The sequence below is a fragment of the Nipponia nippon genome, unplaced genomic scaffold (genome assembly GCF_047370975.1).
Source record: "Nipponia nippon isolate SJK-2023a ecotype South Korea unplaced genomic scaffold, ASM4737097v1 scaffold_2, whole genome shotgun sequence".
Lineage (NCBI taxonomy): Eukaryota > Metazoa > Chordata > Aves > Pelecaniformes > Threskiornithidae > Nipponia > Nipponia nippon.
The window spans coordinates 25,679,289-25,698,202 of record NW_028262336.1 but is presented as its reverse complement, the minus strand read 5'-3'; the positions used below and the strand labels follow the sequence as shown (position 1 = coordinate 25,698,202).

The window sequence follows — 18,914 nt, the reverse complement described above, 5'->3', positions numbered from 1 at the left end:
CTCTTGTATTATTCATCTAAACTATGTGTCTACATGATGCACAAAAAATATGGAGTTTCATTTATAGATGTTATGAACATTCAACTAATCTAATTTTGGAGTTCTGAGTACTTGGGCTTTTTGTAATTTTGACCACTCTTAATCATGTTTCCACAATGTGGATTTAGGGATTTTTTAGGCAGTTACTTTTAACCTTTTGGCTTCAATTTATACTTTGCTCAAATACTGATGTTTATCTTGGGGAACAGCAGGATAATTATTTGCAAATGCTGCTAAGAATAAATTCTGTAAAAGGTTTATTTTGCATAGATGTTTCAATTACATTTTGATCAATGTTCTTTAAAAGAAACTTGCCATTAAACGCAAACTTGAATTATTCGTGAATGCAAGCTGTGCTTGTATCATACATTAGTTGTATAATGAAAACATACACTAACTGAAGCAATATGTGGTACTATAGTAGCATTTTGCAAACCAGGTTATATGCAACAATATAAACACCACTGAGAAAGTATGCATTCCTATGTCTACACTGGTGAGAGGATACATGTAAATCATTAAGATGGTGTTCTAGAGAAAAAAAGAGTTCTCATAATTCAGGTAATTATCTAAGACACCTATACAAAGGGAACAAATGAGGACTTCAGTTGCAATCTTAATTCTGGCATTTCATAAATTTGGAGCGCTTACCTTTGCAATCGCTCCTTTTAGTGCATAATATATTTAATTATTCTTTATACAAATGAGAATTACAAAATAACTAATAGCTAAAAGGGTAAAACAATATATACTGTCAAACACAAAAGCCACCTTGTTCAAAGGAGTATCAATAACAGTCAGTAAGAAGCCATGCAGTCCTATTCTTAATAAACACTGAGGTAAAATACAGTGGCAAAAACTATGGCTGAGAGCCAAATCCTTATATTTAGGCTCTTCACTGAAGCATCTTGCTCTTGACTGATAGAAGTGTCAAAGAAAATAGCAACTAAATTAGACAGTTCAGGGCTCAATCATGCTCCTTATGCCTGGTGTTTTTTTTTTTTTTTTTGGTCCCAGTCTTCAGAAAATAGAGTGACACACTAAACTCCCTTATGTGCACTGCTGCAATAACTTATTTCCTATCAGTGCTGAGTGTGATGGTTTTTCCATGCTGACTTCACCTTTTCTTAAACTCTTTCTTGCTTCTTCTGCACTGGCATTGGTACTGACACATGATAGTCTTGGGAATGATTAAAATACAGTAAAACATCTTTTCAGAAGCATTTGCAGCAAGGCAGCAGTAGACCAATGAAAAACATCAGGATGGTAATCACATTACAAATCATGAAAAAAACCTAAATACATTGGAGTAAAAATAATTTACTTATCATGCAGTGAAACTGGTATTTTCTGTCAAGGATATTCTCCTGTATTCTCATGGATAATTTCTGTTGCAATCATCGGACATGCCACTGAGTGAATCCACCCATATTTACGTTCTACTGAGTGAATCCACTTATATTATCACTATATCAAACTACTTTTACAAAATATATTTTTGTATAACACTGCTAAAATAAAAGGAATTAATACTGATTGCAATATGTATATGCAAATACTCCTTAGTAATACTAGGAATAGCAATGTTATGTAGCACCATATTTTAATGACTGTTTAAATTGGTGAGGTTTGGGAGGAGTTAGGAAAAAAAAAATAATACACCTAGACTCCAAAGAATATCAATGTGAAGAAATTAGAAGATCCATACATGATCTTGGTGTGTGCACATACAACCGTGTGAATATACTGGGGAATTCCAAAGAGGTCCAGAATCACAGAAAGAGAAAAAATATACTGAATTGGAAAATAAAGATTCAGGCTAATATGGTTCCTGCTGGTGGAAAAGACAGCATTGCAAACAGATATATGACTGTATTTTGAAAACAAATGGTAGAACTATGTACGATGAATAATATGAGCTTAAGATTTGGAAGGAAAACTATACAGATTTCTGTATAAGGCTACTCTTATGCAGACACAGGAATAAGTGAAAAGGCAGTTGTTCCACAGTTTGGTCAGGTGAAGAATAATGAAAGAGCTGAAATGTAACAGGATACCCGCATGCTATGCCAGAGAAGTGACACCTTAAGCTTAGTTGAAAGTGAAGCCAACTGGGTGGATTGAGATAAATGAAACAAAGTCCAAGCCCTGAGCTCAAAGACAACAAAATGTTTTATAGTGACAAACACAAGTTAGGAGGAAGAAGAACACATAAAGTATCTGGAAAGCAAGTTGTCTTCTTCTAAAGATAAACAGATGAAGTATTCCATAATACAATCTGCTTTTGGCATCTTAAAGAAAAAAAGAAAAGAACTGCAATGTCCTTCATTATAGCTGTTATTTCACATGCATTTTCAAGTACTTTTTGCTAAGTAGAGCTCAGTAATGTGTCCAGATTTATTTTACTATTAGAACAGAAATGGAAAGAGAGAGACAAGAACACAAAATAAGAGTCTGTCAGTTAAATCTTCCTACAAATCTCCCTGTTTATGCTAAGACCCCTCAATTGGTAGCTTAAGGAGCAGAAAACAGAACTACAAAAGAACACGTCATTCCTTATTAGGCTGTTCTATTATTAATATTGCTTAAAATTTATAGAAAGCTCTACATATGCACAGTGTTCTACAACAAATGAAAGAAACTTCTAAATCACAAACTACAGTCTAATTTGAGGGGTGAGTTAATATAAATGTCTTCAATAATCATTTACTATTAGCATTTGTATCATTAATATCCACCAACAAATGCACATTTTCAGAAACTGCAATCAGATCTGCAACCTCAGAGGTTAAACTGTTCCTTTATTTGCATTTCATTTTTTTTCATATAATGCGAAAATACTCTTTTACAGAAGGTCACTGATGCTGTGAGACTAACCAATGACTGGCAATTTCTGGGGATCTTACTGCCCACTTCCATTACTCTTAAGTCTTAGATTCACACTGTCCTCTTCCCAGTATAAGTCTTTGGTTGAAACAAACCTGCCACAATGCCACAGACTAATGACACTAAAAAAAAATATATATGTTTCTTAATTGCATGTATATTGGCTTTAAATATATGCATCAACCAAATTTATCTTAGAAGTGTCTAAGAGCTATATTTGTACAACAGCTGTAAGTAACCTAAGCACCTAAATACCCTGACAAAAAAAGAGCAACAAACAAAGCAGTGTGAAACGCCAGTGTACCATGACTTGGCTGCTTCTCGAAACTGAGGGGACATCTGAACAACAGTGGAAGTAAAGCCAATCCACTGTTTAGGCACCTATCTATTTCCTAGTCTAGAAAATAACATCTCTCTCTTTAATGGTCATTTTACATTGTACCCAAGATCACATTCTCTGGGAACTCATAAAAAGTGAGGAAAAGTGATTAACCCCCTTCAAGCCTTTCCCTTATTCTCTGTCCTCCCTAAATTGTTGCACTGAAAGTTCTGGTCAAACAGACTTGTTATTATGGTGGACCCTGTGATAAAAAAAGGGCAGGAGATGACACACTATCTTGAAAGCTGGCAGGAAAAAATATCAAGAAAAACACGTGGAAAACAACCTGATAATTTAAAGCAGTGACTTCACATGAATTCATTACATTAGGGTGGTGCTTTGTAGGTCTGGGTAACACAGGACAAATACTGAACAAAGCACAAAATGGCTGATAACATATATAGTGCTAAAATGCAGAGAAAGTCCAAGGATCTGGCACAAAAAGTGGAGCTCAGAGATGCAAAACCATTTAATTATTTTATGGTAGGTATCTCAGAGTGCGAGTAAATGAGAAATTATCCCTGTTTTAAATGATTTGCATTTACAGAAGTTTGTTCTAGAACCTATCTAAAGCAACATAATGAAGACAGTCCTCCATCAACACAGTCAAACAAGAGTGAAGCACATAATCTATCAATCAAACACTTGTCACTGCCGAAATTCAGAGCATTAATACTAACACTGTCACAGGTCAACATGGTGAACGACTTTTAGGCCTGCAAAAACTAATCACTCCTCTAACATTTCCTCCAAACATCATTATGGACATAAAAGAAAAAAATAAATTAAATGCTGTTATTGTTTTTCAAAATAGGATTTTAATGATTTTTTTATTGCTTGAAACCATAAAAGATGGATATTTTTATAATTTCATTCTAATTCCAAATTTTTACTGAAACTTGGCATGCCAGGGAAAACCAAAATCAACACCCTCCCCTTTTTTTTTCTAGCTTACTGTTGGCATTCTGTGAGCTGAAAGTATAGAAAGGGGATTCCCTTTTCCAATCACTAAGAAGCCTATTTCAATACTTACTTTTTAAGCATTATGAAGTAATTCAGGATATGGTACCAAAATCATAACTGAAGGCTGGTAACAAATCTCTTCAAGATAATAGACTGCTATGTATTTGCAGGGTACAGTGCGCAACATTATGCACCAGGCACAAATTCACAATTGCAACATGTGCAGCTACAGAATAGCCACCACGGTCAAAATACATGTGAGCAGTAAGCACAAACTTTTGCTTGTGACCATGAGTCATGTGTAAATGATTATTCCTGTACGGTGATCACACATTGTTTGCCTGCTGTTTCTGGTGCTAAGCTTAGCCTGTATAATACTTCCCAGAGGCTGCTTTGTAGTCTATCTTTCTCTTGCAGGTCTATGCCTGGTCACCCATCTGCCCTGAGCTGCTATGGCAGTCTCTCCGCTGCATCCCAAGTGCTCCTTCCTCCTGGCCTGCCTTATCTCCTCACCTTCCCCTTAGTCTGTACGATCTCTTCAACCCTCCCCTCTAGCTTTTACTTTATTATTATAGTACTTAGTAAATAACACAGCAAATAATAGCCATTTAAAAATTCAGTACACATTTCCCCAGTAACTTGCATGCACAAAGCCTAACATCCATTGTGCAGCACCAGCACATCACCACGTGTGCCCCAACCAACGTTAATAGCGCCATAAGCAGGAACAACCAACGGGGAGCTTGAGTCGGTTCCCATTAAAATTACACAGTTACTATGAGAAATAGTGGTTGTGGGGTGACCTCCTGCATCGGACAGGATGCTTGTCTAGGGAATCCCCATCACTGCTCTTCCTGGCTGGCTACTGGGGAGCAATTTTCCCTTCTCTTCTTCTCTCTCTCCTCCTTTTCTTTCCTAAGGTAACTTTGAAGTCAAATGTATGCCATCAGCTTCAGACTCCATCAGTGAAGCTTTGTAAGACTGGCTTGACTTTCTTTGTGCAACAGCATGAATCAATTTGAGGCTGCTACTCATAAAAATTGTGTAGTACCTACTTCTCTGGAATACAGAACAAAACGTGAAGCTTCTTATTATCTAATCATAGTTAGTAAGCCCTGCCCATAATATGAATAAACTGATATTAGGAAAGCAATATTTGACAAAATGAAACACATGATTTCCAGAAAAATAAAACTTACCAATTGCCCTAAATCAGGCTATAATATTGCTATAGTATCTTAAAGGCTGTTGTTCTCCCAGTTTAAAAAAAAAAAAAAAAAAGATCTGTATAAAACTTAAATATGAGGGAACTGACTCTTAATAAGACATAAGCTGTTATGAAACACAAAGAAGAAAAAGCCACTGATGTATAGCTTGTTATCTAATATGCTCTTTAAACATGCAAGCAAATACTTTGGTCCAGGTGCTATAATGAGGCTGGCAAGAGTTATAGGAAAGCTAATTAAATACAACCAATGGGGAAGATAGAAGAGAAGCAGTCAACAGATAATTAAGAACCTTAAATAGCATCCATTCATTCTGATCAAAACACCAAAAATTATTGTGCTTTTTTGTTGTAAGAAGGCCTTTAATTTAGTCAAATTGCTTTTTCAATTGGAAGCTTAAGGAGATATGGATTTGAGGTCCAAGTAAAAGCTATCTTCTTCAGTAACCTATTAAGTTTCCAGTTACTGCTTAAACTGTACATTTATCTTTCAACAATACACATGAAAAGTGATATTTTATACTATAATATTGTACCTTAGTCAAAACACTACATCAAAATCAGGTTTCCAAAAATATTCAGGATAGATCCAAAATCGTTTAGCTTACTTAAATCACAGAAACAGATTAAATTCCATATACTGCATGCATATATTATATCCAAATGGTTTACTTTCTTATCTTCTCAATTATAAATACTTAGAGGCATTGTAATCTAACTAGGAAGCTCAACCCCACAAAACTGCATTGTATCTTGTATATTTTACTAGTCTCTCTCTTCTTTACAATTACTTTTCTTTTATGCCCACTGTATTCACTGGACTGAAAGTCATTTAAGAAGGTCAATTACGATGTAGGGATCAGTGATATCAGAATAACTTCTGGTTATTCCCTCAGGCTATTCTTAAATGCTCTACCAAATTTTCCTCAATTGATTTGGTGCTACCAATCTTCTTTGTTTATTCTTAGCTTAAGAAAATCATTTTACATGCCAGGTTTAGCACTTGGATAATCACAGAAATTTCATCAAAAAGTTACATCATAGGAAACATCAGGAAATGTGACAAAAACTATTACAAAATAAGGAACTGGCTTTTCCTTTTTGGGACCACTAAAACATTTAATTTCTGTTAAATACAGTCATCACTACCTTCTATTTAACATGTCTAAATATCTGATGTTACATTGACAATCTGTTTTAGACTCTCGAAATGGACATGTAAATCTGCTACTGCACTCTGGTAAAATGTCTTTTTACTGGGTCTAGTAAGACAAAAGTAGTATAATCTTCCTAAAAGAACACAAAGAAGTTATTAGAAAATGCACACTTTTGAATTAAATTCATTGCTTTTGCCAGCTGTATAGTTACTTCTTCAACCCTATCATTTCTGAAAGTAGTATATGAGGAAAGGAAGGATATTGTAGCTACTTTAATAATAACCCCCCACCACCACTTTTTTCATAGAAAAAGAAATTACTCATTGCAGAAAAGCCTGTTTTCTAAACTTGCCAGCTTTGGTGAGAACACCAGATCAGACTCTAGCTGACAGAACACCAATAAACTCTGTACGATGGCTGTTAAAGAACTGATATGTACACTGAAACTCATGAAAGTCCTGACAATTTGTCAATTATTTGGCTTTTTTAAGCTGACCCTTGGAATCTAGAAGACAGAAAATATGAAACATGATTAGATAATTAATCTCATTTAAAAGCAATATGGAGCACTGGAATATAGCTTTCTATCTCCAGGATGCTATCAATACAGATGCATTTGTAACAGGTTAATAATCTGCTGTTCAAACAACACTTGATTATGTAACTTTAATGTCTGCTAATTTACTGCACTCTTCAGAGCTGAACACGAATGTTCCTCATTTACCATGTAACAAAACAGAGAATATAGCTTTCTTATTAGAATGAACTTCTAGTTATACATTTAGGAAGAGCAGGGTGCTTTTCCTTTTTTTTTTTTTAATAATCTGGCATTAGCAACCTAGTCACAAGAGAAAACATACTATAACTTTTTTTCTTTTTGTAGTATGCAAACCATTTTGTTACATTTCAAATCATATCAACAATCTTCTCCACATTAAAAGCAGATATTACTAAGCAAAACCCACCTATTCTGATTAACTGAAATACTTACACTTCTGTATTTGACAATATATTCCAAAATGGGGGCACCTCCATCATCTTGTTTAGTTATGCTAAGTTTAAAACTCTTGCCACTTCCTGGTTGTCCATGAATTGAAGGGGGGCTTGGCTCCCCTAAACAAGGGAAAAAACAGTAGATAATAATTCAGCAATAAGACAAGTCTTAAATTACAGCTGGGAGCTTGTCCACAAGATTATTAATCAAAATCTTTAAAATTAACATGATCCTTCAAGCACTGCAGAACATCCTTAATAAATGTGTTAAATATTTTGCTTCAAGTATGAAAGAAGTATTCATTTCTTTGAAGACTTTCTGACTTTTGACACTTTCAAATGTAATTTACTTCAGAAATGACTTAGCCAACAATTCAGGAAGGCTGGTGAGTTGCTAGTCACTCTGAAGTTTAAGAGTAACACAATCTTACAGGAAAGCAATCTTAATGTTAAGCATGAGCTTTAGTCCCATTTGCAAGATCTAAATTGTAAGACAGATATTAGCTAACTTAAATGTGCCAAGGCAAAATTAGATACTTTTGGAGTAGTCTATATTAAGAATAAATATAAAGAATAAGATTTCCAAAAGCAAACCCAATTTTATCTGTAATGAAAGGATAAAAATAATCTTAAAAGTACAATTGAAGGGTTAACAGCCAGCTTAAGCCACTTTGTTAATGGAAATTCACAGACTACTTATCATTGTCTATATGCAACACCTATTATAAAGTTTTAGATCAGATCCTAAATGAACATGTGTTGTCATACTGAAGTGTCTTCTCTTCAAAATATCTGTAAATTTGCATTCACCCAGAGAGATACAGTTCCTTTAGAAGTATTTGTAATATTTGTGTTTATCCCTTATCATAGTAAAGATAAATTGATTTAGATCTCAACATAGAATTTGCCTAGCTTTCTATCAGATAACATATATATAGTTTCTATCAGTTTCTATCACTTTTTTGATCAGGTATGATGTCCCATATGAATAATAGCAAATTATTTTATCTGTCATTCAATATATTTAGAGGATGCACATGCTTAAATCAAAAAGAAATTTGAAATCTGCCAAGTTACAGGTTTTGGACAGAAGAAACATATCAATAAGAACATAATATAGTAACATGGAAATATTTTGTGTTCTTTGTAGTCATGTGGCTTTTATTGTTCATTCCATTAAGGCCAGTATTCTTAACTATACTGAGTAACACCCTACTCAGAAAACAGTTCAGTTGCAACAGGTTTATGAGAGACTAGTCTAGTAATAGTTGCTGATGTATTTTGGTTTATCTGTTTGAGTACTATACAGCGCCATCTGGTAGTTCCTTTATTTTTTTCTCCCTTTGTGTTTAATTAATTTATTATTGTTTCTATTTAAAAGTAATTTGAGAAAAATATTTTTCATTAGCCCTTAATATTTAAATCTGAATTTCTTGCCTTTAAAGGTTACTACAAATATAGAATTTGCTTCGTAGCATTTATGATTTGCATGTAACCATAGTTAAAATGATTTATTCTTATCATTTTTCCATAGCTTAAGATTTCTGTTTGAGGCTTGATAATTGCAAAACTTGTGGCACCACAGTTTGCTGAAGAAACGTCTCTGGAAAGGGTCAATTCATTTCTCACAGAAGTCTATAATACCTTGAGTGTGAATGCGAAAAAGTGCTTAATCTAATATCTTTCATGGTTTGTGCTCTTGAATATTAAACAAAGATTTGTCTAAGTCTCAAAAATATAGATAATTGGAGAAATTATCCAGTTTAAGTTCATTCATACTACTTGGTGGAGGGAATAAGAGGAACAAAACATGATCTCTGAGAAACAATGTAAACACTGATGTTATACACTGGGAAGTAGTGTATAAATATAAAACATATTATCCACAGTGAATCATACTTGAAATTATTAGCTGATTTGGAGATAACATATTCTAATAATAATTTACATTTTCATTTAATAGCACAGGTATTACTCACGGACAGGTAAGGTCTGAAAGATTTCGATTTTGCTATACTCTCCTTGCCCTTTTCCATTTACAGCAGCTACTTTGATTTCGTATGTCGTATTTGGTTCCAAATTGCTGAGAACAACCATTGCTAAAGGAAAGGGAAGAAAAAATATTGGAACAAAATTTGATGAAGCAATATTTTTTTTAAAAAGTCAACAAATTTCATAATTTTTGTGCTTCACTTGTAACTTAGAGTCCCATTTTCTAATAGTCCAGTGGTTCCAAACTTAGCTTTCTTGTTGGGTGCTAGTAGCCCTTTTTTTTTCACCTGCATGAAATCATTGTTGTGACTAAGCAATTTATGCTTCTGAAGGAATTGAATGTCATTGTTACAGAAGCCATAGGCAACAATTAAGGACCTTGATGGGGACTGATATTTTATGTTCAGATTGTGAGTACAGGAGACATGAATCTGGCAAAATATTATGGAAGTTTCCTTTCTCCTAGCTGGCAATGGGCATCTAATGCACATTCAAGCCACCTTCATACAGTTCATAACTTGCCATTTCTCCCTCATGGACAGCAGCATCAACCATCCTTGGTCTACACTCCTGGATGCATCTACATGCACATTAGTGATGAGTTACTGGTGCTATGCTCTGCCAGTTCAACTATGTATTCAAGACCTAAAGTGACAGGTGGCTATGATGATTGAAGGAAGAGTTCTGAGTTATCTACTAAGCACCTGAAAGTGAATTAGGCATGTTTGTACATATTTAAGAGGTGTATGGAAACACATATCAAGTTATAACAAAAAAAAAAAAAAAAAAAAAGTGTTTTGGGAAGCAAATGGTTTTGAACTTAGCACGTGCTTTCAGAAATCAAGACTGAATCCCTGGCAGCAATCTTTCACATAGCCTGAACCTATCTCTAGGATTCTACCTGGAGGTGCCATCATTAGCAGAAAACAGGGGGAAAAACTTCCCAAAAAGAATATCGTACAGCACTAAGAATATTGTTGCTGCAATGTACAGCAACATATCTAGAAACAAAGTTCAGGAAAAGGATATTGGATTCCAGGATCCTTTATGGGAACACAGTATTATGTATTACCATAGTACTGTATATTACTAACATCAGTGTTGAATATGCACCTGGAAACTCCGATCCACACAGAGTTCTTGGACCATTACACTGCCTTTACAAGAAAGCTTCCTTTTATTGTCTCTGCAGCAATTGCATGCTTGCTGTTTGCCAGCTCTGTGATGAGCTCTCCAGATGTCAGATTCATAATGGGGCATGGACATAAATTGGATGGACTTTACTTGAAGCACATCAGTATTTGTCTTGCCCAGAAAAGCAGAGGCTGTATTATCTTACAAGAGGATATAGAATTGTAATGTCTTGAGAAAGAACCAGTAGTCTCTTTCTCAGTCTCTAGCGAGCCTAGGGTTTTTTCATTACAGAGGAGTATTTTAATAGTTGCTTCAGGCTTGCCTTTCAAGTTCTATATTTAATGAAAGTATAATTATTTCTGTCAGTACTCTGTTATTCTTTTGAGTCCCGATTTATTACAATTTCTGTTTCTTTAGTTTCTGCAGCAGACAGACACAGGTCCCATTACATATGGAGCTAAAGGGATTTAATGAGTTTTGGAAAAACAGTAACTTTTACAGTTCACACTCTATTATGAGCACTTTGCTTGAATTTGCCATTGAAACATGATAACTGCTTTCTTGGAAACAAAACAGTAGAATTGTATGTCTTCCAGCACATTTTAGCTTTATCTTTTTCATGAGATTTAAAAATATCAAACTATAAAGTATAACCATGTCATGAAAAAATAAAGTACCATCATGAGAATAAGAATAGAACTTGGGGAAGAGAAGGATTATGATATATAACATTCAGTTATGGTAAGATGAAATTTAAAACCTAAACCAAGCAGTAGCAGTGTTTGACTTGCCTTTCAGCCATGATTACTTTCTAAAGCTGAATAATTTCAGTGAAAATAAACCTTAGGGCATACTAAAAATTAGTGTTACTGTAAATGTTTTTAAAGTTTAAACAACATAAAAGCATGACTATGAGTCTACACTTAATAAAACGTGAATGTGTTAACTACATAAACCTAAAGATCCAATTCTATAAACATTCAAGTGACTCCAGGGGCCTATCTAAATGAATAAAATTACTTATATATGCAGTATTTAAAGAATCAGTGTCTACTTTGGAATCCCCTGCACAGCACTATGTGTCTAGATGCAATGACTCTTACAAACACATTTATGGAATTAAACCAACTAAATCTGATGACATAATATGTCCTCAAAAACTGGAACCACTTGGTATCAGTGATGGTATGATGTGGAAATATTTTACACATAGGAAAAAAAATTCTAACTATGTCTTCCTGGAAAACAAAGAAAAGAAGCGTTATTGATCAGAATACTTTAAATACTCCAGTTGTAGAAGAATATTTAGAATAATTAAGTAAGATTAAGGAACTATCCCACAGTATTTAAAAAAAGTGCAGGCCTTAAAAGTAATCTAAGAGTAGTAAAAGCTTTCACTGCTTGATTAGTGTTTTGTATTTTTTAAATATGTTGAGAATGATAGAAAATAGTTAATACACTAGTTATTTCTTTTTTAAGACACATATCTGTCATTTAAGTATAAAATCAGCTTATTCGTCTTTCCCTATACAAGGAAAACTCTTCTTACAGGAGTCCATAGCTCACAGCCCTGGCCACAATGGTATTTTAATTACAGTTTTCAATGATCCCTGCAGTAATTAGCTGTAGAATTTAAAATAATACTCTGAAAGAAACATAGGAGTTTCATCTTCAGTATATGGATGTGAAAAAATTGGTCCACTGCATGCTATATGTGTGAATTATGCCATTGGCATATTCATTGGCATATATCAAATCCAAAATCTACTGGAATTCCTTTATTTCTTTCATAATATGATTTGAAAATTTTCAGTCTTTTTCTACCTGTCCTATCTATCTGCTTCTGTTTTTGTATTGTCTTCCTAAGCATAGTATCTGCATGATTTATCTGAAGCATTCATGATGCACAACATCTCAGACCTTAGTGTTTTCCACTTATAAGAAGATAGACAGGAAGGCTGCAAGTCACATGGTACCCTTGGAGGAGATCATGACACAAGAAGTTACCAGTTATTTTGGTATTGTTTTAATATACTGTATAGAGAATTTAAAACAAAATTATAAATACTTTTTTTGACAGGGTATGCAAGGAACAATTTTTTTTTAATTTTGTAGGCCAGAATTTAAAAAGAAACACAACAGCCAAAAAGAACTAAACCTTACCAAATAGCAAAATTCAGTTCAACCTATTCTGTGGAAAGAATCCTAAAGTTTAAGCAACATTAAAAATAAAGTCCTTATTTTTTATTATATAGATTCTTCTAATTTGCAAGCAAATCTAAAACATTAAAGGATGAACACAGTAGAGAAAAAAAACCACAAAAGATTTATATTAGATATATTGGATAGACAAAAATTCAGAATGCCATGCTATTTCAAATACAGAGTGTAAGCATTTCAGCTAGAAAAACTAACTTTACTATTGCAGAATTTTAACTGCTACCAAGATGAACCATAGGAAAACAACATCTGACATAAGATTTGCTGTGAAATAAATTGTACCATAAATCCAAGTCAGTAAAAGCTACTTTTCTGGTCCGGGGTAGGTTGTTTACATTACCTTGTTACAGTAGAATGAGAGGGTAAATGTCTGGCATGTTAAATTATCTTTTCACCAAAGGAAATATACCTGAGAAATCTTTTAAAGACTGTGATATATTACATAAACCATCAGCAAAGCAAGAAAGGTAAGGGGAACTAGTAGTACAGTTACCCTACCTTAATCCCAAAGTAGATCTTACATGAGGTTAATTAACAGAAATACCACATCAACACACTCTTCTCACTGGAGAGCTACCTCTCTAGAACAATGTTCTTCCAGTTCCAAATTTAATCCTTTGAGGATGTCAGATATAACTGAAGTAGGATATAAATTTATTTTGAAACAAAGTAGCTGAGATATATCATTGCTGGATATCATAATCACTCATATATATTTCAGATAGTGGCAGCAGTGCAAAATTTCTGCCAAAGAAGCATTTCAAATTTTAGGATCTTTTTTTTTTTTCCTATTTCTTTCCTTCTAGTCTGAATCTCTATTACTCTGCAGACTGAATGCAGATCAAATACAGTGCAGGTTAATAAATGGAGTGTTTTGATTTAGCAGCATTTTGCTCCATCTTTTAGTCATTATTTTACTACTGTCAAGGAAAAACTGAGTCCCCTGGAAATACTTGAATCTCTTTCAGAAAAAAAAAAAAAAAAAGATTAGCATTTTTATGACGCTTAAACAGGTTTCTCTTTGTGATGATGACTCATGTTCTTTTAAGGACAAAAGAAAAAGATACAGGAAGAGAGCAGTGAGGAACCTACGTTAGTAGGACACGTGAGGAGAATGGCGAGGAACCTATGGCAGTATAGCATTAAGGTTCTGTACAAATGTCTCAGACTTTTGTAGATGTCTCACAATCTAAGGAACTTCTCCCAAAACCTCTGTCTGCCTGGGATGAGCAACGTGGTTTTGTTTAATCCATGTGCTAGCACAATAGGAGGAAGAATATAAAAACTCTTTTTCTAGCTGAGCCTCAGAGTTAGCTCACAGAAGTGTTGACAAAACGAAGTTAGAAATTCCCACAAGGGATAAATACAGGAAAAAAAAAAAAAAGGATTTTGCTACACAAAATGTTTATTCATATGCAGAAGCAGTCACACTGTCTCAGTTCTATCTGTCTGCCTTGCCCAAATAACAATTAATTTCATAAATACTGATTCAAACGTCTGGCTATAATGTCAGAATTCACCTAACACAAATAAATGAACTTTAATAATGAAAATATTTCAAGTTGCACATTATATGAAAAAACATAATGGTAGTGAATCCTACTGCCAGTGAAATCATTGGCATAACTTCCATTAATATATATGGAGATAGGATCAAGGCTTAAGTCATTCCCTAAAATGTATACTCAGAAACAAATGTAACCATTTTAAAAATCAGAGAGAATGGCTCTGTCAGGAATTTCCATCGTTCTTTGCACTATAATGTATAATTATTGCATTATTTTGGAATAAAACTTGTAGTGGCTTAATTAACTGTGAATATAAAAAATTACCTGTGAATAAAGATACATAGCATGGTATAACAGGTATAATTAATATAATATAATGTTCAATAACATGAATAATTTCCTTATAAAATACTTTTCAGTAGTTGATATAAAAAATGCACTTGGCAAAAATTGCTTTATTATTTTGTGTACAGGCCCCAAAACACAATTACCATGTTAAGTTCCTTTTCTCCATATATTTAATTTTTATGTTTTATTGGGTAGGATTCCGAGATGTCAGTGTACAAATTGAACCAGATGTAGCATCAGCACCCTGTAGTCATTCAGGGGATTATCTTTGATACTTATTTTTATTGAAATAAAACTAATAAGAAAAGATTAAGTAATCTATGGGACAATTATAGTTATAAAATGCACAGTGTTACAAATTAATGAAAATAAAGCAAGCAAGACTGTAATCCAAAGCCCTCAAAAATTTGTGGATTGACAACATTTAATAGTATGTTGAATCATCATGACTCCAGAAGATGAGTTTTGTCATTTAACATACTTAGGATGTAACAACAAATAGATTTTCTTCAAACGTTCATTTTCTACATTATTTATTTAAAATCAACCTTCATTCAACCTGTGTTTAATCTAAATCACAGCATAGCATACAGTTTAAAAAGAAAAAAATCCTAGCAGAAACATTCCTGGAACAAAAGTAATTTACTGAGATGGATCATTGTATCAGTAAACTGTTCCCATAACCTTATTCAGAACAGAAACATACTTGCATGAACTGCAAATCAAATAATTCACTTACACAAACTAGTGTTAAGAGAAATGAAAAATTATTAATTGTATATAATATTCTTAAGCTATAGGCTTACAAAAGATATTTGTACTCCCATTGATTAAAGAGGCCATATTATCATGATATCTTCTTTAATTTTTGTGTTATATCTATTTGGCAATAATACAGAATACTTTCTGAACAAATTTTGCCACTTGTATTGATTAGCCTCTTACCCTTTCAACAATCCTGTGCAACTAGGATCTAGCTTTAGTGGTTTATTACCCATAAAATGGAATTTACTTTTCAAACACACATTCTAACTTAATATTAAACAAAACGATGCTAATTTTACTTTTATGCAATAGCTTTCTAAAAAGCTTTGTACTTCTCCATTACTTTCAGTGTATGGCAAAATTCTTTTGGATTACTATCAAAACTTTTCTTGTAAATTTGAAGTAGTTCCTTCAGGTACCTGTAGTTCAGCTGTTTGTTAACTAGTTTTCTTAGCTGCTATTTTCTTTAGTTCACTGAAGTTGCAGACGACTTGGATTATAGTATGTCATAGCCTAACCCAAAGGACGGGAATGTATACAGCCAGTTCTCCTGGCTTACAGTATTCCAGTAGTGTATGAATCTAAAGAGAGTTTTCTCCTTGCTTTCTAGCCCTTGCAATTTCAGCTTCCTGTACAGTAATTCGGTTTTTGTTGTTTAGTTAATTGGTTAAGTCTGCCTACCATAGCCAAGTTCTATTCTTCCTGTTCTTATATTTGGTCTTTCTTTTCTTGGAAAAGGTTCAAAGATATTTCCACATCCTTAGTCTGATGTATGTGCAAGGTAGGGTACATCAGGAGAAGAAATTCTTATTAAAAATTGTATTATTTAAAATGCTAGTGTTTTTTGTGCAGTTTTAGCAAAAGCAAACTTTCCATAGTTAAAAATTACCAAATTTTCTAGAACACGTGAGGTATCACTATTAATTCCAATTTGCTATTCTTTCCATACAGAAACCTGCTAACAATATAAAACGAGAATTTTTAAGTACATAATGAGAATATATGAGTATGTAATAGATATACTGACTATCCATAAAATAATACTTTTTTTGTCCTAACTTTCCTGATTTTTCATATCAGCATTAAAACTGATGTAGGCGAATTTTCCTTTCTCTTTAATTTCTTTAATTTCATTATATTCCTATATAACTCAATACTTTGCTCCTCAAGTCAGTTTCCCTTTCTTCAGGTTTGACACAACACCACTTTTATTCAATTGTTTCTGTATTGTTCTTTTTTAAATATCTTATGCTGCTATTTTGATTACATTCTATTTAATTGAGATGTACACAAACACATTAGATGTTGGTTTAGTTTTTAGTAAGAAGTATCTTACTTACAAAATTATATTTTTTGCAGCAGAGAACAAAGCCAACATATTTTTTATCATATTAACAAGATGTGCTTCTTTCCCTCAACTGTAATAACATACATTAAAATACACAGATATTCTAATCTTTACAGAGTATTGGGATGACAACTTTTTTGGAAAAAAAAACCCAAACCAACAAAAAACCTCCCTTTCCTATCCCTTTCTCCATTTTTTTTAAATTTCCTATACTACATTTATGATGACCAAAGTCAACTGCTTAATAACAAATCTTAAAAAATGCAGTTAACTGCCATAAAAGGTACTTGTATATCTTAAAGGGAAGGGAAATGGAGGGGAAGGAATAGGAAAGGGGTGAGAGAGAAGGGCACGAAAGGGGAAAAGGAGAGAAGAAAGAAAGAATGGACAATTAAAAACTTACTAGGTACCACCATATTTAAAGGCTAGGAGAGAGAATGCTTGAAACAGTTGATATTTCCTGTAAGAAGATCTTGTTAAGCAAAACAAAGGCATACTTAATAAACTAATTTTTACACAATTCAATAGGCTAAAATGGAAATACATATTGAGCTTTAAAACCACACAATTGAAATGCATTTAAAAAGCAAATGCTCTTTGAATAACCTAACCTTTAAAATGTCAGGTCTCCTCCAAGTATTCGTTAGCCCTTCATTCTATTTATTAAATAAATAATTATTTTAGAACCAGCTTTTAAGAAATACTTTTTTCAATTTTTTTTGTGCATAGGATTGTGGGTGTTCTGAAGTGTTGAAATTTATTTGATCATTAATTAAACAACTTTCATTAATGGCTAAATTTTGTTATCCTAAAATTTAGAAGCATTAACTTAAATCAATCAAAATGGATTATGGAAACAAATCTCCTGGAGACTGGCAAACTTCGGCTCAGACCTTAGAAAAACTGATCACACTCTTGTAGCTTAAAACACACAAGCCCAAATCCCAGTTCTCTAATTCAACTGAAGGAAAAATAGCTGTAGAAGCAGAGACTTCAGAGTCTCATCTGGCTAACCCTATTAATTGATGTTCCCCCATGCAGGCATCAAGAAGATGCCCAAAAGAAACCTCGATTAGATCAAAGACAATTGTAGGTGTTTGGGGCAAGGGTGAAAGGGTCTTTCTGGTCAGGCTGAAAGGCTCAATAGCAACAGATGCATGCAGCAGGCCAACACATCCAGACAAGGCTGCATAGCTCACTGCCACCAGCATGGCAGACTGCCTACTTGGGCTGTATTTGGAGGGAAATTTATTGTCCTGCTCTAGTTAGTGCTGGTAGGGCCAAACCTGGGATTGTGGAACAAAAATGAAAACAGATAGGGTCCAAGCAGAGGAGCCTAGGGCATATGAACAATACATAGATGCTGAGGCTTATTTAGCCTGATAAAGAGAATGCCAAGGGGTAACTGAACAGTCACCTACCATCCCTTCATAGTGGCGACAGAAACAACGGTGTGAGACTCTTCTCAACAGTGGCAAATAGCATAACAGGGGCAACAGTCTCAAGCTGCAGCTTGGCATGTTCAGACCAGATATTAGGAAAACTTACACACTAGGAGAGAGATGAAGCACTGAAACATGACACACCAAGACAAGAGGGTGAGCAATCTCTATCCTTTGGGGTTAAGACTGAGTTAGACATAGCCATGCCTGACCTGATCTAAGATTGGCACCAGTCCTGCTACAAGCAGGTGGTTGGACCAGATATACTCCAGATGTTCCTTACAATCAATTTTTCTATTATTCTATAAATAAAAGGGGAATACTACCTTGGTTCTTGGAACCCCACTTTCTCCTCTGCTATAAAACTATTGTGCAGTTCTTAATGCAAGGATTTTAAAGTCTACTGCTTGAAGAAACAGCCAGCCACTTGAAAAGGGCTACACTTAAAGGTTTTTATGAAACAATAAACCAATACAGTAAAATCAATGGGGATTTGGACTGCTATCAGATATTCT

General features: G+C 33.9%; 1 protein-coding gene across 1 annotated transcript in view; it reads right to left on the bottom strand.

Moving 5' to 3' along the window:
• NCAM2 (neural cell adhesion molecule 2) overlaps positions 1-18,914 on the bottom strand; it is a 323,164-nt gene that overhangs the window by 42,471 nt on the left and 261,779 nt on the right. Inside the window, exons 13-14 of the mRNA XM_087758033.1 lie at positions 9,622-9,741; positions 7,641-7,762 (exon numbers count right to left, since the gene is read on the bottom strand). Coding sequence (XP_087614159.1) covers positions 7,641-7,762; positions 9,622-9,741 — 242 coding nt within the window. The remainder of the gene's footprint in view (positions 1-7,640; positions 7,763-9,621; positions 9,742-18,914) is intronic.